Source organism: Mustelus asterias, chromosome 8 (genome assembly GCF_964213995.1).
Source record: "Mustelus asterias chromosome 8, sMusAst1.hap1.1, whole genome shotgun sequence".
NCBI classification, from domain to species: Eukaryota; Metazoa; Chordata; class Chondrichthyes; order Carcharhiniformes; family Triakidae; genus Mustelus; species Mustelus asterias.
In genome coordinates, this window is record NC_135808.1 from 73,838,397 (window position 1) to 73,866,176 (window position 27,780).

A 27,780-nucleotide genomic window follows, 5' to 3' on the forward strand; every position below is an offset into this window, starting at 1 on the left:
TGCATATGTTGATTATTTTTGACAGGTTTTTTTGTCTGCAGAGAGAAGCAAACGTGATGCAAGGAGTGGCCGCCCGGGGGTTGAGAGCCGAGGAAATGCAGGGTTTGGAACCATGATCATCTTCATTGTGCTCTGAAAGATTGCACTCAGGGAATGGGAATGATCACCCGGCAAAGCTGTGACTGGGGCGCGCAATGCGAGCGGGGGCGCGTTGGAGGGGTGGCGGGGGCGCGCAGTGCGAGCGGGGACGCGCGGGAGGGGTGGCGGGGACGCGCGGGAGGGGTGGCGGGGACGCGCGGGAGGGGTGGCGGGGACGCGCGGTGCGAGCGGGAGCGGCTGCCGGTGCGGGGCAGCAGCAGCAGTGACAGTGAAGGGGGAGAGGCTGAGGATGGGAGCGGCCCCGGCAGCAAGTCCTGTCCTGCTTCTTGTTGTTAAGCAGCAGTGAGCAGGGCCAAGCACCCCACCAAATAGCTGCTGGGGGATGTGACCGCAGAGAGCCGGGGGGACAGGACAAGCTCTCTCTTGACTATATTTTTAACAGCAACATAACAAGGATCTTTTATAATCCGACACAGGACAAAAAAAATCAAGTCCTTCCCTCGAACTGGTGGATGGTTTGAAAAGGCCACTGGAAGGAGCGGATAATCTTCCTGGGAATGATGCAGGGCTCTTGGCGACGCTAAAGACGAGTGAAAGAGGGGGCGAGGAAGGCAGCCCCCTCATCCATTCCCTCACTCACTCACTCCCTCAGCCTGATGATGGGCGACGCGACAGAAGCGGCCCGGGAGATGAAGAAGACCTTCATTGTCCCTGCCATCAAAGCTTTCGATCATTATGATTTCTCCAGAGCCAAGATCGCCTGCAGCCTGTCGTGGCTGGTGGCCAAGGCATTCGGGACAGGTAAGGTGGCGGCCTCCCAGCCCCGGCTGGAGAGGGGGGATGGTGGGGACTTGCAGAGCCAGGAGCGGGGGAATGCAGCAGGAGGGAGAGAGCGGACAGCACGGGGCCTCCCTCTTTCCCTCTGACAACATCAACCAGAAACTGCTCGGCCTTTTTCAATCCCATCCTCCCATTCATTCTCCTTTTTATAATAGAATGTGATTTTAAAAATGTAATTGGACATTTATCAATTTCTTCACATCTGAATTCAGATGAGAGCTATCTGAGGTTCCCCACTTCCCCAAATAAAATATCTCAGTTGATATTTGTCTGTCATTATCCCTTGCCGAGTTATATTAATGTTCATGTAAGGATTATCAAACGTACGATGGCATGTATTCATATACAGCTCAAGCAACAGACTGCAGGTCGTTTATGTAACCTTCCTCAGTGGAATAATTGATTAAGTTGTTTAAAATGTTAAATATTTATTGATGGGTTGGGATTTGCGCGTTGACCTATATATGCATTTTCCTCAAAATTCCCGAATTAATATTCAGTAGTTTTAGCGAAAACTGTAACATGGAATCTGTTTATTTATGGACTCATATTTTATGCATCTGTGTTGTTGTATTGCATACACCCAAACGTTGCAAGATCAGGTCAAGGAAAAGTGTCCCAGTGGTTTTGCATGATCTGCAGTCGGCAATTACAGCGCCCAGGATCCAGCTCCGTCTGTAGGTTCAGAGCAGCCGGTAGAAAATGGGCCTGTTTACTTCGAGCCGCGGTTCCTCTGCGTTAGCGGCGCTGATTGGTTATTTTAAAAGCACAAGGCTGCATTATTTTGGAATTTCAAGTGAAATAAAGGCGGATGATGAGTTGCTGTGTTGACCAGGAGCTTGGTAAACATAATCACTTGTTTTGATGGGCTGTTAATAAGTCTTATCAATTTAGGGCAGCGTGGACATGAGTGATAAATGCACTGATTTGATTCTGTCTTCCAGTCATCGGTTTTTTTGACGCAGATTTCATAGTGGTGCGGTGATTTGCTTCAAAAAGCATTTATTTGCGTGTGGAGGAGGGAGATTGTGAAGTCATAACAATGTGACATAACATTTCTGTCTGTATACTATATATATATAATACTGTTACATACAAAGTCACTTGAGTATCGAGTATGGAGCACTCCTATTATCCTTTACAATTCGCACGATTTTGTATTGCGGTATATCGAATTGCATAAAACATCAAATTAGGGAACTTGCTGGTATTATTGCCCAATCTATAAAATTACTTCTCTTTACAAGATGGTAAAATATAGCATCATCTCTATATAATCTTTCATCTTCACTTCATAGAACCATAAAATCTCTACAGTGCACAATGAGGCCCTTTGGCCCATCAAGCCTGCAGAGACCATCATCCCCATAACCCTGAGCATTGGCAGGAAGAATGCTGGTGCTGGAGCGAGGCAACTTTCTTGTGAGCTGTCACCAGAATACCCTCCAATTCCACCTCTATCTCTGAAATTTCTCTTCACCTTATCTGTAACTGCAACACTATATTCTGCACCCTCTCCTTCTCCCCTATGTACTCTATGAACGGTATGTTTATAGCGCACAAGAAACAATACTTTTCACTGTATCTCAATACATGCGACAATAATAAATCAAATAATTGATCATGACAATTTCACCTAACTTACGCATCTTTGGACTGTGGGAGTAAACGGAACACCTGTTAAAAAAAGAAATCCCACACAGACATGGGGGGGAATGTGCAAACTTCACACAGTCACCCAAAGCTGGAATCAAACCCGGTCCCTGGCGCTGAGAGGCAGCAGTGCTAACCACTGTGCCACCATGCCGCCCTCACTTCTTTTACTGTGATTTAAAAGTAAACTATGAATTCTTACACACTGACTTCTTGTTGTCTGGTTGGAATTGAGTTTGATGTCACTGAATGGTTGACTGTACCTCTGAAATAATAATGTCTTCAGCCATTATCAAGAGTTTGGTCTGTTCTGATCTTATTTTCGGTGCAAAAAGCCATTGTTCAGGCTCAGAACCATTGAGCCAAGTGCATATCCTCTGTAAGCAAATCACAACATGAGTTTGTTTGTTCAGAACTGATAAACTTTTAGAGTCTTAAAAGTGAGAGATGATCTAAAGAGACATCTGTTTATTTAGTTTGTGTTTACTTTTCCAACAAACAGTTACAAAATCAAATGCCACATTTAATAACATTTCAGTAGGAACAGGAGTAATTCATTTAACCCCTTCAGCCCGTTCTGCTTTCTAATGAAATTATGGTCGATCAGCAACCTACCTCCACATTTCATTTCTTAGCCAAACACCAATTTAAAATGTGCCCCTTTTTTGTATGCCAGCATAAAGCTTGTAAAATTGCCATGTTTTTGTTGCCACTTTTTAAAACATTCATCAGCACAAAAATAAAACAGGGTGATATTTTACTTTTTGTGTCAGTAGTTACATCACCTTTGTTATCTCATGTTTTGCCTCTTCATGCTTTTTGACATTTCTTTAAAAATTCCAACTCCGGTCAGCAAGTCACTTGATCACATTTCAGGTCACTCCATGATTTGTTATCGCTTGCAGGCAGTGAAAGCACTCTCTACTCTCTGCTAATTGTGCACTAAAACTGAGTTCATGATTCCTTTCACTTGTGGAGCCTAAGTCTGAATGTGCACCTCACTGTTGGGATGTTTCTGCCCCCTGTTAGTTCTGTGTGACTTAAGTTTGTGTACTGTCATCCTAGTTCCCATACAACATTAGAAGTTTTTGCCACAAATGGGCACCAAACCATTATTTGTTGATACTGAGGATCATTGCTGCTGAAATCACTTTGGTATGTGTGCTTTTCTGGAAGTTGATGAAAAAGGAAGTACTTCTGATACAATGTAAAAATAAGTCAGATATTTACTATCTGTAGCGGATATTTTGTTTTAGTTTATTGCTGAATCCTGGCGACATACCATTTCAGCTAATCCCAACAGACAGACCTCGGCAATTCCAATTTAATTGGCCATCTAAGAACCTCAGTTGGTCCAGGGGTGCCCAATGCCTTCTCCGCCACTGATATAATCTCAGTGGTAGTGGGTAGGCAACAGGCAGGAGTGGGAGGGGTATAGAATTTCACCCATAAATAATGTAAAAATTGTGAGGGACTTTACCTTCATGTAGACCGGACAAATCAGATCAGCATAGGTAATCTGGAAGGTGAGTTTGTAGATGCTTTTGTGAGTTTCCTAGAACAGTATGTTATGGAATAATTGAGGGATAAATTTATTTTAGATCTAATGTTGTCTGATGAGGCAGGGTTAATTTGTTATCTCCCTGGAGGACGGCAAGGTGGCACAGTGGTTAGCACTGCTGCCTCACAGAGCCAGGGGCCTGGGTTCAATTCTGGTCTTGGGTGACTGTGTGGAGTTTGCACATTCTCCCCGTGTCTGCGGGGTTTCCTCCAGGTGCTCCGATTTCCTCCCATAGTCCAAAGATGTGCGGTCTGGTTGATTGGCCATGCTAAATTGACCCTTAGTGTCAGGGGGATTAGCAAGGTAAATATGTGAGGTTACAGGGCTTGGATGGGATTGTTGTCAGTGCAGGCTCAATGGGCTAAATGACCTCCTTCTGCACTATCGGGATTCTATGAAAAGTGATCATAATTCAGTTAAATTCCATGCTAAGCCTGAGAGCAATATACTTGAGTCCAGAACAACAGTCTTAATTTTAAACAAAACCATTGAAGTAGGTAGGAGGGAAGAACCGGCTACGGTTGATTACGTAAATAGACTGTAAGGTATGGAGATAAATAAACAGTGGGAAACATCTAAAGAAATTATTCAAAATGTCCAACAAAAATTAGTTCCATTAAAAACAAAAAGTGATGAAGATCCATTGAGGCCAGCCAGGGGAGTAAAGGAGAGTATTAGATCAGTAGAAAAGGTTCATGATGTTGTGAAGAATATAATAAGTAAGGATTGAGAGAGTTTTAGAAACCAACAATGGACGATGAATAAGTTGACAAAGGGAAGAAAGCTTGGCAGCAAACTAGCTGGGAATATCAAAAATGGATCAGCAAAACTTTTATAAATATATAAAAAAGTGAGTAGCTGAAGTAAACATTGGTCCCTTAGAATCAGATACAGGAGAAATTATCAGGGAAATGAGAGAAACATTGAATTAATATTTTGTGTCTTGTCTTTACAGCAGGATACACAAATTACATAACAAAATTAGAGGGTAACCATGGGTCCTAATAGAGCTAGCGACATAAGGGACGGACTCCTTATCATTTGCTAAAATTTCCTGGATTCTAGAATGATCCCAGCGATTTGGAAGTTGGCAAATGTTACACTGCCTTTCAGAAAAGGAGAAAATGGGTAAATGTGTAAGTTAGCCTGATGTCAGTCATCAGGAGAATTCAGGAATCTATTATTAAGGAAGTCTTGACAGTGCACTTAGAAAATCATAGTGTGATCAGGTAGCGTCAACATGTTAATAAAAAAGGACAATCATGTTTGAAACAGTTATTAGTTTTTGAGGATATAACTTGATAAAGTAAAGCCAGAAGACACTTAAATTTCCAAAAATAAATTGGTAAGAAGCGACATAAGAGGTTAATACAGAAAATAAGGGCTCATGGAATTAAGGTGATATATTAGCATTGATAGAGGAATGGTTATTGGAATTATAGTGAAGCAAGTGATGGACATGGGATTTCCAGGAAGAAGGAGAAGAGGAAGTGCTAAGACCAGATGGCAAAGTGGTGGCGAGAGATCCCAATGAGGTGGGATTGGAAGAGCAATGGGTGACTGACAGAAGGAGATGGAGAAGGGTAATCAACCAGCATTATGGTGATTTCAAGTAAAATGGGAGAAGCTAAAAGAAGAGGAGGAGGATTAGTTAACAGACAGGTAGCAGAGTGTAGCGAGAAGCAGAGCATTTTGAAGTTGGCAGGTTGTGGAATGCTGCAAGGACAGCTGGAACACTCAGGCATTTACAATCTATATTAATCACTGAAATGAAGCGACTGAGACCAATGTATCCAAGTTTGCTGCTGATGCAAAGTTAGATGGAATGTGAGCTGTGAGGAGGACACAGAGGGACGATAAAAGGTACAGACAGATTAACTGAATGCACAACAAACTGGGAGATGAAGTATAACGTGGGGAAGTGTAAATTCATTCGGTTGGTGACCAGAATGGGAAAGCAGAATATCTTTTAAAAGGCATGAAACTTTTAAATGTTGATGTTCAGAGATACAAGGAACACAGAAAGTTAGTGTGTAGCACAGCAAGGATTTTGGAAGGCAGTATTGGCCTTTAATGTAAGAGGACTGGATTACAAGAACAAGAATGTCTTGTTTCAATTTTACAGCTTTGAGACCACACCTGAAGGGCTGTGTATGTTCATTTGGTCTCCATAGCTAAGGAAGGATATATTTGCCCTCCAGGCAGTACTGCAAAAGATCACCAGATCAGTATCTGGGATGAGAGTGTTAGTCTATGATGAGAGGCCAAGTAAATTGGGCTTATGTTATCTGGAGTTTGGAAGAATGAGAGGTGATCTCATTGAAACGTACAAGATTCTGAAGGGGTTTGGCGGAGTCAGCATTCAGAGATTGTTTCAGCTGGCTGGGGAATCTAGAGCATGGTGGCATCTTTGTAAGGGGTCAATAATTTAAAGTTTATTTATTAGTCACAAGTAGGCTTACAAGTAGGCGGCACGGTAGCACAGTGGTTAGCACTGTTGCTTCACAGCTCCAAGGACCTGGGTTCGATTCCCGGCTTGGGTCACTGTCTGTGTGGAGTTTGCACATTCTCCTCGTGTCTGCGTGGGTTTCCTCCGGGTGCTCCGATTTCCTCCCACAGTCCAAAGATGTGCAGGTTAGGTTGATTGGCCATGCTAAAAAAAAATTGCCCCTTAGAGTCCTGAGATGCATAGGTTAGAGGGATTAGCGGGTAAATATGTAGGGATATGGGGGTAGGGCCTGGGTGGGATTGTGGTCGGTGCAGACTCGATGTGCCAAATGGCCTCTTTCTGCACTGTAGGGTTTCGATGATTCTATGATTAGCAATAAAGTTACTGTGAAAATCCCCTAGATGCCACACTCCGGTGCCTGTTTGAGTAGTGAGGGAGAATTTAGCATGGCCAATGCTCTTAACCAGCACGTCCTTCAGACTATGAGCGGAAACCCACACAGACATAGGAAGAACGTGCAGACTCTGCACAGACAATGATCCAAGCTGGATATCGAACCTGGGTCCCTGGCACTGTGGCGCAGCAGTGCTAACCACTGTGCCATCATACCACCCCAGCGCATTTAGGATTGAGATGAGGAAAAATGTCTTTATTCAAAAAGTTGTAAGTGGTTGGAATTCTCTACCATGGAGGGACATGGGTGCTCCATCATTTAGTGTATTCAAGACTATAGTAGATAAGAGTTTTAAGGAAATTAAGGTTTATGGGGAGCCGGTGAGAAATCGGTGTTAAGGCAGAAGAGCTGTCATGATCGTATTGAATGGTAGAACGGGCTCAAGGAGCCATGTGGTCTTCTGCTCCTATTTCTTGTGTTCTTATTCACACTACAGCCATAGTGTTGGCATAAAACAGTTTTCTTACAAAATGATTTGTGAACTGGACACCCAATCTACACCCCATTAGCAAGCATAGCACTGATGCAAAGCTAAAACTGCTTTGCACTAATGCTAAACTTTTAATGTCAATACAAAGAGAAGGATGCTATAAGATTACATCAGGATGTCCTGAAGTGCTTTGCAGCAAAGTGAAGTTTGAAATGTAGCAATTGTTGTAATGTAGGTAAACATGGCTACTGAGTAGCTCATAGCAAGGTTCCATAAATTAACAGTGAGATGGATGATCAGATCAACTGTTTAGTAATGTATGACAGATGAATTTTGGCCAGGGTATAAGAAAAATTTATTGTGACTTATTCCAGCTAATGCTCTGTAATAATCTTACCGAGGCCAGTAGTCTGTCACCAATCACTCGTTTATTTGTACTGGTACCTGAATGCCGTTCAACAGCTACAGAAGGCAGATCATTATTTGTATTGTATAAAATGTAATATGTAAAGTCTCGGCCTTTTGGCTAAGATCAAGTGTAGTATGGATAGGATGCTGCGCTTGGTTGAGGCCATTAGGTTACATTTAAGCTTCATATGAAGCAATTTTTAAAAGCGGCATCTCGGCCTTTTGGCTAAGATGCAAATGAGATCAAGCCTTGGAGGAGGAAACCTCCCCCTCCTCCAATCAGCTTGGCTCATGTAGATCAGGCCCAAGACAGGAGTGTAGGCCCTGTCTTGTCAGCTTGGATCGGAAATGTCTCAACTTGTTGAGACTCTGAATTGGACTTGATTTGATTGAATTGGAATAAAAATACAAAAAAGGCAGATCGGTCCTGAGTCTATCGATTGCCGGCCTGAATGGAGCCAGCTGGTTTTAAACCCCCCACTGCTTCTTCACTATTGGGACGAGACTCCACTTGTCTAATAGGGGAGCTCATATTCAACGAGGCCCATGTGAAGATCTATTGATGATCCCCTGTGGACATCATTACATCCCACCCCACTCAAGTTAATTTCTTACCCACACACCCTACAACTGGGGGGGAGTGGGTCTTCACCACTTAGCGGCAGGGCTGTATCAGGGGTCGTAAAGCGGGTGGGAGACCTTCACTTCCAAGGAGAATACTGCAAAGCCACCACAAATGGGACAGTACAGTGGCACAGTGGTTAGCACTGCTGTCTCAAGTGTCAGGGACCTGGGTTCGATTTTGGCCTTTGGTGATTGTCTGTGTGGAGTTGCACATTCTGCCCGTGTCGGCATGGGTTTCCTTCAGGTGCTCCAGTTTCCTCCCACAATCCAAAGATGTGCAGGTCAGGTCAATTGGCCATGCTAAATTGTTCCTTAGTGTCAGAAAATGTGTAGATTCGGTGGATTAGTCATTGTAAATGCACATGATATATGAACAGGGCAAGGGGAGGGCCTGGGTGGGATGCTCTTTCAGAGAGTCAGTGCAGACTCGATGGGCCAAATAGCCTCTTTCTGTACTGTAGGGATTTGTAAATGATACAAAAATAGGTGGGAAGACAAGTGGTGAGGATGGCACAAAGAGTCTACAGACAGATATAGACAGGATGAGTGGGCAAAAACTTGGCTGATGTAATATAATGCAGGAAAATGTGAAGTTATGCTTTTTGGTAGGAAGAATAAAGGAGCTGAATGTTATTTAAATGGGGAAAGACTGCAGAAAGCTGCAGCACAGGGATTTGGAGTTCTTGTACATGAATCACAAAAAGCTAAAATGCAAGTTCAGCAGCGAATAGGGAAGGCAAATGTGAGGTTGGCCTTTATTTCAAAGGGAATGGGGTATAAAAATAGGGAAGTGTTACTAAAACTATTCAAGTCTAACTAGACCACGCCTGGAATACTGAGAGAAGTATTAGATCCCCTTATCTAAGGAAAGATACACAGGCATTGGAGGCAGTCCAGAGAAGGTTCACCAGGTTGATCCTGGGTTTGGAGGGATTGTCTTATGATGAGAGGTTGATTAGGTTGGGCCAGTACTCACTGAAGTTTAGAAGATTGAGAGGCACCCTTATTGAGACATACAGGATTCTCTTGGAGCTTGAGAAGGTAAATGCTGAGAGGTTGGTCCCCTTGGCAGAGGGTTCAGGACCAGAGGGCATAATCTCTGAGTAAGGGATTTAAGACAGATGAGGAGGAATTTCTTCTGAGGGTAATGAATATGTGGAATCTTCACGATAGAGGGCTGTGGAGGTTGGGTCGTTAAGTGTATTCAAGGCTGAGATAAATTTTTAATCTGAAAGGGAATCGAGCGTTATGGGAATAAGGCGGAAAAGTGGAGCTGAGGATGATCACATCCTCGATGAGCCGAATGGCCTACTTCTGCTCCTATGTCTTTGGTTCTATGGTTTTATGTGGTGAAAGGTTATTGGGTTAGATGGGAATGTAGAGTTGAAGCTACAGTTAGATGAGCCATTATCTTTTTGAATGGCCGAGCAGGCTCGAAGATCCAAGTAGCTGACTCTTGCTCTTAATTCAAATGTGTGTAAATATGCTACACCTTATCGCAACTTGATCTGAAAGTTGGAGCCAAAAACAGAAGAGATTGTTCCTCAGTAGTGACGTTTCTTTCAATGAGTAAAAAATATACATTTATTTGAAAATGACAATGTTCATTTGATTTTGTTTTGGAGGGGAAACTTGGTATTTTCCCTGTCACAAAAACTGTCCTATCAGAATAAGTCCCTCATGAACTAGCCAGCTCCAAAAGTAGCAAAATGTATTGATTTGCTGTTTAGAAAGTTTTTCAGTGTTTATTTCAAATGAATTTAGCTGAATAATTGATAGCTGTAAAAAAAAACAACTTATCAGCAGGAATAAAAATCAGTGACCGGATTAATCATAGTGGAACTGGATGTGAGAGGATCATCTTGCATTGAGTGGCTGATTGGCTTATCTTTTCTCTACTTTGATGTGCTTGATTTCTTCCGAATGTTGAGCAGAGGGGAACAGTGTTGTTGGCCTCCAGTACTGTAGGGGTTCTATGATTCTATGTATTATTCCACAGATTATTATTTTCTGGCTGCACTCAAATTAAAATGTACCATGCAGCTCTATACTGGCCATAGGCAGACTGAAGTAGAATGTTACATGATACAAATAACAGTATTGTCAGGTGGCCTCCATGATGAAGTGCAGGAAAATTGGAGGCAATGGTTGATGTCATGCAAATCACATGTCTCCCTTTTAGAGATCATGTCAGAGTCACCCGGATGGAATTATTACTTTAAATATGTTAGGACATTAAAACCAGAGAAAGTAAATTTTAAAATGGTGCTATTATCAAGGCCTCTTCATCTAAAGAATGATGAGAGTTTGGAATAGTTTGGCAATGTAATTTCTGAAACAAAAACTTGTTTAAGGCCCAGCTGGATGCTATAATGGGCGAGTTAGAATGCCAGAAGGATGAAGCTTAAATGGGTAAAATGCACTTTTTTCATTCATGATTTGTCTTATTCTGTCTGTCCGTTCCCTTAATCCTAGTCATTGTGGTTCAAAGGTTGCCAGGGTAGGAGATAGACATTGAGGAGAAAATGAAAGAATTTGCATTCTTTTAAAAAATTAATTAATTAAAAATAGTGACATTAAAATTGAACATAAGTATTTAAAAGAATTGATGGATCCAACTAAAGTATGACATTCTGGAAGAGTCTAATTAATGACAATTCTCTGTAAACTTCCTTGTCACAAGATATACTATGTGAAAGTTCTAAGCGTTTCAGCCACATTTAAAATATGTGGATTGTGGTCGGTACAGACTCAATGGACCGAATGGCCTCCTTCTGTACTGTAGGGATTCTATGTATTATTATTCCACAGATTATTATTTTCCGGCTGCACTCAAATTAAAATGTACCATGCTGTTCTACACTAGCCATAGGCAGACTGAAGTGAAATATTATATGATACAAATAACAAATTGAAGGCAGGGTTGTATGTAGCATCAGGAAAAAAGAACTATATTTGGGGAACAAATGGGATACCTTACAATGTGGCTTTAGTGTTACTGCTAGAAGATGGCAGTTGTTCTGATAGTTTGTGTATCATTTAAATGTAATTATATTTCTCCCTAATGTTGTGCTTCTGTAATGTTTGTAAGCTAAGTATACTGATGTATGTGCAGTGTTTGCTTTAGGTCACAAAGTGCACTACGTGCCAGTTGTTTAATTGAGGAGCTACGGTTGATTGAAATCAAATTGTTTTACAATGATACAGATATGGGATACAGTCCTGTCAAGTAAAACAATGAGCAATACGGCTTAGATCAGTTGCTTTGTCATAATTGTCAAAATTTATTGGCTGGAATTCTCCGATGTCATACGCCCTGCCCCCACTGCCAGTGAGAATGGAGAATTTGGCGCTCAGCCAAATTTCCATTTACAGCAGTGGGACCGGAGAATTCTGGCCGCAGATGAGGTCGGTGAGTCTTGGTCATTGTTTCTGAAGAATGAACTTACATTTTGTTGAAACGACATTTACAAACATAAGAATTAAGAGCAGGAGTAAACCACTCGGCCCTTCGAGCCTGCTGTGCCATTAAACAAGATCATGGCTGATCCGATTATAACTTCAACCCCACATTCCTGCCTATCCCCGATAATCTTTCACCCGCTTGTTAATCAAGAATCCATCTAACTCTGCCTTAAAAATAATTAAAGACTGCTTCCAATGCATTTTCAGGAAGAGAGTTCCAGGGACTCTCAACCCTCTCGAAGAAAAAACATCTCCTCATCTCTGTCTTAAATGAGTGAAACCTTATTTTTAAAAAGTGACCCCTCGTTCTAGATTTCCTGGCAAGAGGAAACATTCTCTCCACACCCACCCTCTGTAGACCCCTCAGGATCTGAAAAGTTTCAATCAAGTTGCTTCTTACTCTAATAATCTCTAGTGGCTACAAGCCTAATCTTTCCTCATAAGACAACGCTCCCAGTCCTGATATTAGTGTAGTGTGAAGACTTTGTGAAATTTTCATCTCCAATTTTCCACTGGACATGGATGTTGTAAGTAGATATCATTTGTTTGAAAATGATGTACTACTTATATTCTTTGACGTTGGTTTTTGATTTTTTTAAATAAATGGCTTCACTAGTTTGGAGTCACTGGCAGAGCTGGGAATATGGAACAGAATTGGTTCTTTTTACACGTTGTTTGAAGGGAACTGGATTTAACCTTTCTCCCAAAGAAGCGTTAGTGAAACTATTAATTGTCATTCAAGAAACTTTCAAACTTTTGTGTGCTCTCATCGGTTAACCATTCCTTATAAAGTTTTTCTGTCGCATTATATCCTATTGCAATGCTCCACATAGGTTAGTGAGTTCCATCATATTGTCTGCTTAATAACAAGAACAAAAGTTTGACATGTTTAGCTCTCTTTTAAATACATTATATAAATATGAGATTATGTAGAAATGAGATCATAAGTTTTTGTAAACTTGGTCAGTGGATGTAATAGCAAAGAATAGGTAACATTATTTTTGTAGAATTCATTGTTTAGTCCAGAGTTAGAAAATTAATTCTGTTTGGTGTGGCCTGCTTAGGAAAGCATGTGAAAGCCACGGAGAAGGTTCAAGAGTGAATTCACGAAGATGATGCCTGGGATGAGGTGCTTTAGTCAAATGGGGAAACTGGATATTTTTATTAGAGATGAGAAGGTCCAGAGGAGATCTACTTGAGCTGTTCAAGACAATGTAAGGTTTTGACTGTCACAAGGGAAAAATATTTCCACTGGTCAGTGATTCATAACTAGGGGGCATTGTCTACTTAGACAGTCCCTCGAGATCAAGGATGACTTGTTTCCACTCTGGTTTGATGAATTCTGGGATGGCTGATGAGTTCAGTGTGTGATCTGCAGACCCTGCCACATGTAGGGCAGGTGCTGCTTTAAGGGTTGGGTAGATGGGTTGTTGAGGTTTGTGTGCTCCTTCCAAAGCCTTGACTTTGTCTCTGCACATTCTCGATGAAATCTCTCGATGTGTTTGGTGCCTTCCCAAATGTGCCTTCTCCATTTTGATCACTCACGAGCCAGGGTCTCCCCTGAATCAGCCTCTTCAGCGATGATTTGAGGACATCCCTAAAGTGTTTCCGCTATCTTCCTGGGAGTCTCCTGCTGTGACTGAGTTCCAAATAGAGCAGTTGCTTCAAGAATCTGTCTCAGGAATGCAAACAAATGTCCTGTTCGGTGGAGCTGGATTTGAGTGATTAGTGGTTTGTTGCTGGGCAAGTTGGCTTGGGAGAGGATGCTGCTGTAGAACTGCCTTTTTTGCCACTGGATTTAAACGATCTTGCAAAGGGACCCCTGGATGGTACTTCGCTAGTGCTTTGAGTTGCCTCCTATAGATTGTCCAAGTCTCTGAAGTATATTGGAGTGTGGGGATCACTGCTGCTAGGTAAACCATAAACTTAGTCTCAGATTTGAGATCCTGGTCAGCAAATATACTTTTCCACAGTTGGCCGAAGGCTGAGCTGACATATTGGAAGCAGTGATGAATTTTATCGGGTGCAATCTTACAAGAAAATTCTAAGTGCCAAACAAGTAAGAAAACAAGAGAGTTTCAGACGTGTTTTTTGGGCGAGTTTGAAAATGCAATCGTATGATGCTCTGTGTGATTCTCAGCAGTTTCGTGGGGGAGTAGAACCTAAACTTGCCAGTGAAGCTGGCTGAAGACTGCTTGGGGCGCCATTGTGCAGGCAAAGCATGTCATTAATATTTAAATTGGCTCTGCGCCCTTTATGGGTGACAAGCCAATCTCGCTGGCAAAAGAGTGCGAATTGAATTTTTGGCACCTCAATCTGACAGACTCACCATGCTAGTTGATTGGCGCGACAAGCCAGTAACATCGTGGCCGTTGTCTATGTCTGCCTTCAGCGGGAAAAGCTTCTCGAGATACAGAAAATGGTCCACATTTTTCAGATTTCGCTGTACATCTTAATCAACAGGGAGAATAGGTTTTACTGGTTAAAAGGGTACCTTAGTTTTCTGGGTGCTTAGTGAAAGAATTTTGTCATGCCTTGAAAAGGAGTCACCAATGGCCTGCAATTCCATTTCTGAATCAATACGTACACAAGCACTATCTGCATTATGAAGCTCTATGACTGAGGTGGAAGTGGGCTTAGTTTTAGATTGAAGATGGCTTAGGTTGTACAATTTTCCATTTTTTTCTATAGATTATCTCCGCGCCTGAGGGTAATTTGGACATGGGATGCAGTATTTCAGCGAGGAAGATGGAAAAGAGAGTTGGCAAAGGCACAGACTTGGTTGAACCCAGTTTTCACTGAAATAGAGTTTGTGGTGGTTCCATTGGTGAGGAACATGGCTTGCATCTCATCATGGAGTAGGCGGAGAATGGTGACAAATTTCTGAGGGCCGTCGGATTTCAAGAGGATACTCCATGTGACTTTGGAAATGGTTCCTCGATCACTAGAAGAGATGGTTGAGGCAGATCTTTGCAGAGGACTTCCCTGTGGCAGACAGTGGGGGACTCCTCTGTAGTTACTGCAATTGGACTGGTTTCCCTTCTTGAATATGGTCACGATTACAGAAATCCTCTGGCATGCGAACGTCTTCCCAGGCAAGGGATATGAAGTTGAAAATTTAAGTTTATCATAAATCTAAGTTTGTCACCAAAAGAATGATTGGATTTTTTTTTGGTTAAATCAGATGTTGTTAGGGTACAAAATATTGAACCAGAGACAGTGATGGAAACAGAATCTATCATTGCTTTTAAAAGGAAAATGGATAACATTTTTAAAAAAATCTGAAAAGGTGGTTTATTTGGAACGGGGAGGGGAATGGAACCAAGAGGTTCTGAGAGCTAGCACAGGTATAATGTGCTGAATGGTATCTTTCAATGCTGCAAAACTTTATGCTCCAACTTTCAACTGACTTTTCTGTGTTTTACAACATTTTTAGTTACATTCTGAAGTGATCAATGTACATTTTAGCACACTATCAACTTAATATCATCCTCAAGTAGCTAACAGCCTGACAGCACACACTAAGATATCATTTAAAAAAAGGTGCAATGAGCTGCACTATTTTTGTTAAATTGCCTTTCATTATAACTTGTATTTCATAACATTTCTTCATGAAGCATCGGACAGAATGAGAGATTACTGCTTGCATTGTAGAGAGAAGGCTTTAATAAGTGCTTTCGGGAATATGTTCGGGAATATGATTTAAAAAGGTATCCTGCTTGCAAACTAAAATGCTTTCCAGTTTTCTATCATTCCACACGTACAATATTCTGATTGAATTGTTTTGTTTTTTTGTTAAGATCATGTACCAGAGGAACTTGGAGAACCATTTTACACAGACCAGTATGAGCAGGAACACATTAAGCCACCTGTTGTCAACCTGCTTCTTTCTGCTGAGCTGTACTGTCGTGCTGGGAGCCTGATCTTGAAGAGTGATGCTGCCAAGCCACTTCTGGGGCATGATGCAGTTGTCCAGGCTCTTGCACAGAAGGGACTTTATGTGACAGAGCTGGAGAAACTAGTGACAGAAAGAGATCTTCGCAAAAAACCTATTCAGATGGTGAGTGTTTGAAATGAATCAAGGGGCATTTGATATGTTACTACAAAAGTGTGTATTTTCTTATAATGCTCTTTCGCATCTTTCATTATGCCTTGCAGTTTAAGCTTTATATGAAACACGTCGATCGGAGTTTTTTTCCAGCTACTAAATATTGTGGAGTGTGGAAACAATTTGATAAATCATGAGGCAAGAAAGGTGATTTATTCATGTGTATGAATTGTGATCATGTACATAGATTTACGTGTTCTGAATTTAATTTTGCTGTAGTTTTGTATAGTCTAGAACAGGGATCTATCCTCACAGCACTTTTAACATTTCATTTGCAGCTCTCAACCTTTTCCAGTTGGATCACTTCTTCATGGAAAAAGCTGGCAAAATTAAGCCAAGGAAATCAAGAGCTGTGTTCTTATTATGGGGATAAAAGGACAATTGTTATGCTGCACCTTATGGTTTCAGATTATTATTTTAATGAAAAAACATGATTTTTTGATGGTAAAGAAACATGTTTGAATGGTATAGTTACACATAGTTATAAATATTGTCTTTGATTCAAGGAACAGATTTTGATTGTTGCATTCACTATTGTTTCAAATACAGCTGAGATGATAAATTATTCTGACTGTGCTCTTAGAAGCTTTTTTACCACAATAATTAATAACCAAAAAATTGTCTCAGATCTATGCATTTTAAGTTTGTTTTAAAGATGACTTTATTGGCAAAATTATATCAAACAAATAATCATTTAGAGTTGGGTGTATTTTAACTTCAGTTTGTTTTTCAATTGATACACACATTCTAACAATTAGAAATCATAGAATCTAACAACAATTAGAAATGTTGAATATATACCCGGCAGCTCCTAATAATTTTTATTTTAAGCATATCTTCTTAAAATGGGCTTTTCGTGTAAAACTGTTTGCCAACCCCTAGTCGAGCAGATCATTCAGATGTATATATTTGCCTTATGACTGAGTTCCATGTGTTCAGGTAGGAATTGTGTGGTGACAGTTTCCAGTTCTTTGCTGTGGTAAAAGTTAAGGCTGTGGAGGATGCCCTATGATTGCAATTGACTGGATATTAACTCAGACATTGGGGTGGGGAAGTGACAGTGCTGGTTTGAAGTTGGGGAAACCTGGAAGAATGGAATTCTCAGAATTGAATGGAATTTGAGTTTCCCTCTTGTGTGATTCTCGTCCTACCCCTTCCATCTGTTAGAAGATGAGGTGGATCTCTGCCTCCATGTCCTGCCCATCATTTTTTGTGGCCTCTCGGGTCAACCCGACTCCATTACAATCCGATCCAGCATATTTGTTCTTTTCATCCAAAGCTTTGTGCGTTTCCTTTACCGATTTATGGTATCCTCTGCTCCTGACGTCCAGTCTTCTGCTTGGCAGAAACCCAGAGATGTGGAATGGAGGCCTACTGTGTTAGTAAACATCCTCACATTAATATGACAAAAGATTTAACATGTTTTTTGCTGGTAGTTAATAAGCTGATGTCTGCACATAGGGAATAGACCACTTTCTACCATCTTACCCATTTTGGTCTGTTGGACATTGTTTATGAAATTATACGACTGGATAATTGCTTGATGTGTTGGAATGAAATTCCACCAAATTCCACCACTGTTCTAACTGAGGTGTTAATCTATTCATTTTAAATGGGTTACCATTTTAATTAAAATGGCAAAAGAAGGAATTTAATTGTATTCTATGCAGCCATTTCAAGGTTGTTATGTACCCTAAGTCCAATCATGGAAGGGTGGGGCTAAGGCAGTGAAGACGAGCCAAGAGATAGCAAATGGCTGAGAAAGGGTATGGTGCTGTTAAATGAAGGGCTGTGGGTGTATTGGAATCTGAACATGTTACTTTAACTACTCTTGTCAGACAAAGCTGAAAAACAGTTGAGAGTTTTATTGATCCTCTGACCGTGCTATAGTTGGACAGCTGACAGTGCATTGAGGTATTATTGTTTTTCTTTCTGTTAGCTTTTAAGGTTTCAGTCTGTGAAAGGAACAGAAATGGAGTCTTTGTTAATCGTTCTGCTGCAATCTTAGCCTGCTTTGTCGGAAAGATAAAATGCTAATAACTTTAAAATTGTACACCATCTTACAGCTAATGATGTTATCAGTGTTCATGAAATTGTTCAGCCCTTGGTGCAGTGATGTGGTGATGTTGTCGACTGCTGTAACTCATGAAAAATGCATTTTTTGATGCATAAAGAAATTAGCATTCCATTTGCCTGATTGGTTCTTAATGCCACTGATCAGACTATACAGCAAAACATAGTATCTATTGTCTCTGCTTCTCACTGATAATCATGTTCCTTGGTTCAACAGCAAGCATTCAGGACTCGAGCACAGAAATTGCCGATGTCATTATTAGCTGTTGAAGGCTCACTACATTTGGATGAAATTTTTCTTCTTCACTATTTTAGCTGATCTTCTAATGCTAATGTTCAATTAGCAGTGAAATCTCATAGAAGCAAGCTGGTTTGTTCTTTAATTTGGCCAACACGTCTAGACTGTTGTAACTTATAAACAATGCAAAACCTTCAATGTGTCAGATCTTGGGGATCAGTGACAGCTGCTTTGGTGAAGTAGGTTAAAATACTGAAGTTCATATGCACGCCGGAGACTGACAGAAAGCAGTGGCGATTTCCCCCCACTTCCCAGGCCGTCCTGATCACTGCCTTCCTCCAACCCCGACCGAACCAATGCAGAGTGGCAGTGGGCCCTGCCCCCAGCTGACCCACCCCTCGGCCATGGCCCCTTGGCACTGCCTGATGCCCAGTGGGCGGTGTCAAGGTGCCCCCTGGGCATGGGCACTTTGCCCCCGGGCAGTGCCAGGGGGCACAAGCTGGCACTGCCAGGGTGCCCATGCCCAGGGGCCACCACCCCACCCCGCTGCCCAACCCCCTGTAGGGCCCCAATTCCATCCCCTTTCACTTCAGCAGCATCTCCCACTAGTTCCCTGTAGGTGGGGGGCTAGTCTGAATGCCGCCGCTTTCTTTTCGTATTGGCGGGGTGGGAGATGCTAGTGGGCCCAGTGAATTCTGTCCCGGGCCCGCTAAAAGCATTGAAATTATATTTAAACTAAGTTTTGCATATCAGCCCCACCTCCCAGCTGATTTCCAACACTCTGCAAATACCGCCTGAAATCCAGGCCTGGAAGGCACAATCGCAGCGCAAACTCTCATTGGAATCCTGCAAAATGGCCGACATGCAATTAGCGGGTCAGGATGAGAGAATTGCCCCCCTAGTTCTTGGGTGATAGAACACGTCCAGATATCGTTTGTATGTTGCTGGTTAGAAATGACTGCACTGTGCATTAAACTGTAAAATGGCAATGATAATTCTGTAATCCTCAGTAAAGAAAGTGAAAATGTTAGGAAAATCCAATAGAATTGCTTGAGCAGGCCCCCCTCAGAAACTTGTCTTCAGAATCAGAAGTGAATTATTTTCTGAGGAAGGACATGACCTCTGTCTTGAAAATGCAGAAACCAGTGGACAAAGTATGATGAAATCAGACCATCCATCTTGAACTGTGAAGAGTGTTAGAAGATGTGAGTACAGTGTGAATCTGATTTGAGTGGCACTCAGTATTAAAAAACAACACATGTTTGTAAAGGAATCTCTGTAGTTGATATTGCCTTGACTGAACATTATTTTAATTCATCTACTTAAAATGAGAATTATCAGATAATTTAAATGAAGTAACTTTGAGCTAAATGTAGCCTGTATAATCGTTGGCATTGAAAATTGTTGCCCTCACTCCTTTCTGTCCTTGAAATGCGAGAAGTGACCTTTGCAGAAGGTGTGTTCTTTTGAGGTACAAAAACTTGCCTTTTTGGAAATCTCGTGGTTTGCTGTGCTGTATCTCCGGGTAGACCCAGCGGGGAGAATTACTGCTGCTTCCTGCTCAGACCACCAAGTTAAATTTGCAGTCTTGCCCCTCAGACCTGACGACACATGTTTTAAAAAAAACCTCACTGACTTTGGACAGAGCAATTCAAAGTAGCCATCTCCCACGAGCTTAATTTCTTTGGAACTGCAGTATTATTCAATTTGTGGCTGTGAATTAGTGCGAGTTGTGACAGTTCGTTCTGTGAAAGATGTCTTGACTGCCTCTGAACTGTATACTATGTGCACAGCTGGCAAGTATGTAAGTGGCTCTGTACCACAGTGTTACAAATGATGATAAATTGACATGGCACTTTTATTGGCGATGAACTTTACTAAGCAATAGTGTCATACTATACCCTAAAGCAAGAAAATATGCTTTCTACACATTTCAAATTAAACAAAGGTTATCTTCATAAGCATTATCATCAGGTAGCTGGAATGAGAGATGTCATTGGAGGATAAAAAACAACAAACTGCTGTGCTAATTGGAAGCATTTGAGAACAAAGAAAAGCCCTCCCAGCCTGTGCTGATCATGATGCCCGAACGAATCTAAAAAAGATACCCTTTGCCCTCAGTCAGTCCATATCCCTCTATCCCCTCCCTATTCATGTACCTGTCCAGATGCCTCTTAAATGTTGCTAATCTGCCTGCTTCCACCATCTCCTCCGACAGCGCCCCATCATTCTCTGCATGAAAAACTTGCCTCACACATCTCCCTTAAACTTTCCCCCTCTCACCTTGAACCTGTGCCTCCTTGTAATTGGCGCTTCCACCCTAGGAAAAAGCCTCTGATTATCCACCCTGTCTATGCCTCTTGTAATTTTATAGCCCTCTATCAGGTCTCCCCATAGCCTCTGTCTTTCCAGTGATTGCTATAGATCATTGAGAACACATGCCTTAAAGCCTAATTAAGTAATATCAATATTGCTACTTAAAAGAATCAAATTTCTATAATACTGTACAACTGATCAGGTTGAGGTTGAACAGGTTGAATCCTGATGGTTTAGTGTGCATAATCAATCTATCTTTTATTCATTCTTGATATGTGGGTGTCACTAGCAAGACTAACATTTATTGCTCAACCTCTGCAGCAGTTCATGTGGCAAAGGTACTCCCACAGTGCTGTCAGGTAGGAAGTTTCAGGATTTTGACCCAGCAACTTTGAGGAATGGCAATGCATGTCCAAACAGGAGTGGCATGTAAGTCAGAGGGGGAGCTTGGAGGTGTTGGTGTTCCCATGCACTTATCGTGCGTGTGCTTCCAGGTAATTGGTTTGTGAGGTGATATTGATGACGTCTTGGCTCGCTACTGCTGTGGAAACACCCAGTGGTTCACAATGCAGCCACAAAAGTGCTGGTGGTGGAAGAAGTGCGTGCAATAAGTTACATTATTCATTCAGCCCTGGGATTCGAGCTTGGAGTTCAACAGGAGTGACACCTATTACAATAGACAATGAAATAAGTTTGTTCAAATCCCATTTGGTTCCTTGTCGGCATTTGTCCACACTTAAAATTGTCATCCCATTTGTGTACGTGTTAAAATATTTACTTGTAGTATTCAAAACGCTTTGAACAAATTGTTTGTAATTCCTTCTTGTAATATTCTTGTAAGATATTCATGCTGTAGTAATAAAATATTCACATTGTAATATTTGAAATCTGACCGAGTGTTAAAATACTAACATTAAAATTACTCATCTTGTATAATTAAAATATTTGCCTAATTTTATTGAACATCAATCGATGGGATTTTCCCCCAGTAAACTAACAGTAGCCTTTAAACGTGAAACAAAATGTAATTTTGGTTTTGCGCACCCAGGAAATCCTTCCCCACTGCCCAATTTTATATCATTATCCCAGGAATGGAAGGAATTTCACTGTAAATTAGCATTAATTTAGTCGGTGCTAAATACTGTATTGATTTTCAACATTAAGTAAGAAAAAATTGTAAGTAATTTGGAACAATTAAAATCATTTTTATCATCCACATTCATCCCATTCCCTCCAGCTAATCACTGACCAACCTTCCATCCTGTACTCTCCATAAACTAGAGCTCATTTAAATCTCTGATGCCATACCATCTCCTGCATTGAATTCCATTCAACCTGCAACCAAATTCTTCAATCCTCTGACTCCGGTTTCTTTTCCATCCACCCCGAGCCCCTACGCCCGCTCATTGACAGCCCAGCCCTCAGTTGACTAGCTCTGGTGTCTGTAAACTTTCCACTTCCATCTCCTCTTTTTACAATGCACCTCCATAACCCAGCTTTCGGTCACATCCCCTGATAGCTCTTCATGTGGCTCAGAGTGCATGTTATTGTTTAGTCCTCTGAAGCATTTGGGATATTTTCTTATGCTAAAGCTTCTATAGCATGAATGAACTTTTTTTTTCGCTCCTGTACTAAATTCATAACATTTTAATATATTCAGCAAAAGGAGAACAGAGATATAACAGTGATAAATGGCTGTACAAAAATCAGCAAAATTGTAGTTTCAAATTTGTAAAGTGTTTTCACAATTGATCAGGCAGCAAATTTCTTATCATGATTGTATGTTTTTGCTCAAGGAGCAGAAATAAATAAGTTGTAGTCACTATTGAACAGAGAAGGATGCAGAATATGTGAACTCAGTACATTTCAAGAGAGTATCTTTGGAACCCAGTGCAGAAACATTATTTTTAGTCATCCACAAATCTAGTGAAAATCAAATGGATTATCTTAGGTTCTTGTTCTCTGATGATTGCAAATGGTGCTTTCTCTTATGAGAAGATAGGTTCACGTTCCAGAGATCTCAAAATAAGGAGCAAAAAGAAAGCGCGGAGTGCAGCAGGTTGTGAGCACCCAGGCTGCCGCAGATGAAGTCAACACCCTTTGCACATTGCAAATGGATTAGAATGCACATCGAATGTTTTTCTTAACTCATTCTTGGAATGTGGGCATCGCTGGGAAGAGCGCCAGTTACTGGCCATCTCTATTTGCCTTTGTGAATATGGCCATCCTCTTGAACTGCTGCAGTCCATGTTGTGAAGAAGTCCTACGTTTCTCTTATCCTGTACAATATTCTCTCCTGCCTTAATGATGCATTGACAGAATCTCTTCTTCAGTGAAGTATTCATTCAGTGCCACCATGATGCTTTCTGCCTTGGCAAGAGGATCTTTTTTAACCTAATTGCTTCCACCCATCTTTTTTGACCACCCTATTGCTCTGTGTTTTTCGAATATAAGTTTGGGGTTTTTTTTCAGCAGCCCATCCATTCTCATACTCACTCTTTTCCCCTTTTATTCCTGTTTTTAGATTTCCTTTGCACTCTGTTCAGCTTGGTTCTGTACTATATTATCAACTTTATTTGTCAAGCACGATCTCTTTCTGCTTTGTTTTACTCTCTAAATCTTTAGTCATTCAGACAGTTCTAGCTTTGCCTCCCATTATTCAATTATTGTATATTCGTTGGCATAATAACCCATTCCACTGATTTATATGATCTAACTTGCACAATTGTTTGCCTGCCTAATTTTGATTCCCATTCATCTTGGAAAATTTCCTTCATAACTTACTGAAATTAGCCCCCTGTTCAATATTTTCAAGCTAAATTGTTTGTTGCCTTTTGCCATAGCTATTTTAAAACTAATGATATTTTAATCACTGTTACTCAAATACTCTTCCACTGAAAAATACTCCACTTGCCCTACTTCATTCACCTAAACTAAACCCAGCACTGTTTCCTTCCTTGTGTAAGAAGTTTAACAACACCAGGTTAACACCTTCCTTGTGGGGCAGGAAGCACACTACGTGTTTCTGTCCACCTGATATCCTGGTTCTTCTAGGTGGTGGAGGTCACAGCTTTGGAAGTTGTTGTAGAACAAACCTTGGCAAGTTACTACTGCAGCGCATGTTGTAGCTGGTACACATGGCAGCCATTTAAGGCTAATGGATTAAGTGCCAATCTAGCAGAATTCTTTGTTCTGAATGGTGTCATATTTCTTGGGGTTAGTTGCAGTTTGACTCATGTAAGTCTGTGCAGAGTAGTCTATCGGACTCCAGACTTAACTTTAGGTGGTGGGAGGCATTGGGAAGTCGAGAGGTGAATTGTTCATGGCAGAATAGCCACCGTCTGATCTGCTGTAGAAGCTACAGCATTTATATGGCTGGCCCAATTGAGTTTCTGGTCAACCTTAAGTCCCAGGTTGTCAGTGGTTGGAGATTCAGCAGCATCAGTGTCATTTACTGAATGTCAGTGAAAGACAATTAGGCGTTCTCTTGTTAGGTGATGGTAATTTCCTGGCACTTGAATGGCATAAATGTCTTGTGTGTGTGCTGCAGGCATGGAGTGTTTTATTATCTGAGGAATTATGAGTGGAGTAGAATGCTGCGAGATCATCAGCAAACAGCTCCACTTCTGACCTTATGAAAGACGGTAGGCCATTGACCTAGCAACTGAAATGGGTTGGGGTCTGGGAAGATGCTGTGAATAACTTCTTGCAGTGATATCCTTGGGCTGAGATGATTGGTTTCTCACAGCCAGAACCATTTTCCTTTGTTTCAACATGGTAAGATCTTTTGAGGCTAGCCAGTTATTCTCAAGACTGGTATTTAACTTCCTCCTGTCCCTTTCTAACTGTTAATTAGTGATTGACAGGTCAGGTCCAGTTGCTTGTTTGAAATGCCTCCTAAATAATATTTACCCATAGCTTGTCAGAGGTGAGTACATTAGTTTAACTGTTTTTAAATTGAATTTCTTGGTTTTTAGAAATAGAATATATGTAGGTGCTTTTAAAGTGGAGCAGCATCTTGCATCGAAAGCCAAAATTTGGAATAATATTCATTTGGAAGAAGTATTGTTAACCCAGTGTATTATCAGTAAATCTCTTTTTTTGTAATTGTGGCTGATCTGTACACCAATGTTTAAGCAGCAATTTATGTAAACAGCAATTTAATTATCTCTATTTCAGTGAAGACAACAGTATGCTGGGATAAGTAGAGGGTTATTGTGTTACATGTTCCTGAGACAAATATATCAGAGATGCATTGTTTAGTCTAAAGTAAATCAGAAAGAAAACCCTATCACCTTTATTGTGAATTATTTTCATGCTTGATGTAATTGATTTATAAACTGGAGCAACTATTCATTTGCAGATATTGTAGCAATGGGAACAGAATCAATAAGAAATCCATTGCATCAATTTGTCACCAGTTGTGTAGAATTACAGACCACTTGGCACAACTAGTCTGTTATACTCCACATGAGTCTCTTCCAATTCCATCCACTTCCTCTCAGCCTTTCCCCTTTCTCTCAAGTACTTGGAACTCGCTATGCATCAGAGTGATGGGAAACAAACACAATCAAAGGTTTCAAAAGGAAATTGGCTGAGCACTTGAAGGGCCAGGGGGATCAAGTGGGGTAGTGGGATGAAGTGGAATGCTCGCAGGCAGCTGTTATGGACTCAATGGGCCAAATGGCCTCCTCTGTGTCATAAGTACTTATCTAGCTTCCTTTTGAAAGCATTTAAACTTTTGGTTGCACCCAGTTCCTGTGGTAATGAGTTCCATATTTGAACAATTCTGAGTAAAGAAATGGCTCCTAGTTTTGGATTCGCCTGCAAGTGAATATGTTTTCTCCGCATCAATCCATTCATAATTTTGAAAATTTCAATCAAGTCTCCTCTAAGTTATCTCTTTTTGAAAGAAAACAGCTTATTCAATCTTTCTCAATAGCTATAAAATCTCAGTTCTGAAAGCATCCTTGGAATTCCTAACAAAAACAGAAAATGCTGGAAAATCTCAGCTGGTCTGACAGCATCTGTGGGGAGAGAATAGAGCCAACGTTTCGAGTCTAGATGACCCTTCGTCAGGGCTCTATTCTCTCTCCACAGACGCTGTCTGGCCAGCTGAGATTTTCCAACATTTTCTGTTTTTGTTTCAGATACCACCAGCATCTGCAGTATTTTGCTTTTATCTTGGAATTCCTATTTGCACTTTCTCTGGTACATCTGTATCCCCTTTATGATATGGAAGTCAGAATTGCTTAATTTTTTTCTCTTGTTATTTATGCATCTATAGAACACTTTATTTCTTATTTTCTTAGATAATTTGAGTTTATAATTTTTTTTTTGCCTTCCTGATTCTATTTTTTGAAGTGGTAAGGTGGAGGTAGTGTTAATAGATTAATAATAGAGGGGACTGGTCTAAGGCGCCAAAAAAAGTTCAAATCCCACATTCACTCCCTCCACCGCTGGCACACAGAAGCTGTAGAGTGTGTACCATTGATAAGGTGAGTTGCTTCAATTTGCCAAGGCTGCATCAACAACACCTTCCAAACCTGTGACCCCTGCCCTCTAAAAGGACAAGAGCGGTAGATGTATCGGAAAACCCTATGCATGTGCCCACCGAAGTTGCACACCAGCCTTCACTGTCCCCTGGGTCAAAATCCTGACAGTCTGTTCCTACAAGACTGTGAGTGTACCTGCACCACATGGACTGCAGCAATTCAAGAAGGCAGTTGACCACCACCATTTCAAATTGGGAATGGGCAAGAAACTGTGGCCTGGCCAGAGATCCTCACGTCCCGTGAATGAATAAAAGCAAAGTTCTGTCCAAAATTCAAAATATTTCATTTTGTCCTCTTCTTTAGTCTTTAATTTGTTTAGTTCTTTTACTTTAGATTCAATTTACCTTTTAGTTCATTATTAATCCAAGTTGCTTGGTATTAATTTGTTTGTTTTAGGCTCTCAGTGGGCTACATTTCTCTTGAACTCTGATGGTTCCCCTTTTAAAGAGTTCCCACTCTTGTCCTTTATTTTTCAAAATTCTCTCCCAGTTTCTTGTTTTTCGTTCTACCCTCAGTTCCTCATTATTTGCTTAGGCTTTTTGTCCTACTTGCATTATTCTCAATCCTATCTTGCCACGTTGTATAAAACTAAAATTTTTTCATACAAATTGAAGTGTGTGCTTATAAACTTAGTTTTGCATTCAATATTATAATCAGTTTGTTTATATTGATGTATCATAAGAGTGGGAGAAAGACCGCAGGATGTCCCAATGTGCATTGCAGCCAATGAAGTGTCACCACTGTGGTGATGTGGGCACCACAATAACTAGTTTATGCAGAGCAAGGTCCCATGAACAGACATGTGATGATGACTGGTTAGTTAGTTAGTTAATTTCAGTGATATTGGTTGAAGAATAAATATTGACCGGGACAAAGGGAATCACACTCCTGCTCTTGTATTAATGCTGTGGGATCTTTTGCATTCATGTGAGAGAGCCGATGAGGTTTAATGTCTCATCTGAAAGATGGCACCTCTGCCAGTGTAGCACTGTTTCAATATTGCACTGGTACTCTGGTATTTCTCTGGAACAGGACTTGAACCCACAATCTTCTGAGACAAAGATAGCAGTGCAACCCATTGAGCCACAGTTGGCCTTCCACAGCACAGAAGGAGCTATTCTACTCACATGTATGTGCTAGTTTTTCGATACAATTATCCAATTAATCTCACTTCCCCGCAACCCCCCTCCCCTGTTCCTGCTGTTCTTTTCCCATAGTCCTTTAGATTAGTTTTGAATCTGAAGCAATGTATTCCCGATTGTAATGATTTGCTCTGTAAAATAAACATTTTCTCAAGAGACCTTTGATTCTTTTGCCAACCAATTTAAATTTGATTTACTGAACCTTATGCCACTGCAAATGGTTTCTTTTGATTCAGTCTATCAAAAGCATTTGTGATTTTGAACACCTCTATCAAACCTCTTAACCTTCTCTGCTGTAAGGAGAGCAGTCCCAGTTTAGAGTTATAGAGTAGAATCATAGAATCATTTATGACACAGAGGAGGCC

The 27,780-nt window shown here is 41.0% G+C and overlaps 1 protein-coding gene across 2 annotated transcripts in view; it reads left to right on the plus strand.

Annotated features, from left to right (window-relative positions):
- Positions 1-366: 366 nt before the first annotated feature.
- Positions 367-27,780, plus strand: part of camsap2a (calmodulin regulated spectrin-associated protein family, member 2a) — a 153,424-nt gene continuing 126,010 nt past the window's right edge. The window contains exons 1-2 of one of the 2 annotated variants that reach the window (XM_078218188.1): positions 367-900; positions 15,784-16,043. In XM_078218188.1, coding sequence (XP_078074314.1) covers positions 756-900; positions 15,784-16,043 — 405 coding nt within the window. In that variant the 5' untranslated portion in view covers positions 367-755. The remainder of the gene's footprint in view (positions 901-15,783; positions 16,044-27,780) is intronic. The other variant, XM_078218186.1, reaches the window with a different exon arrangement.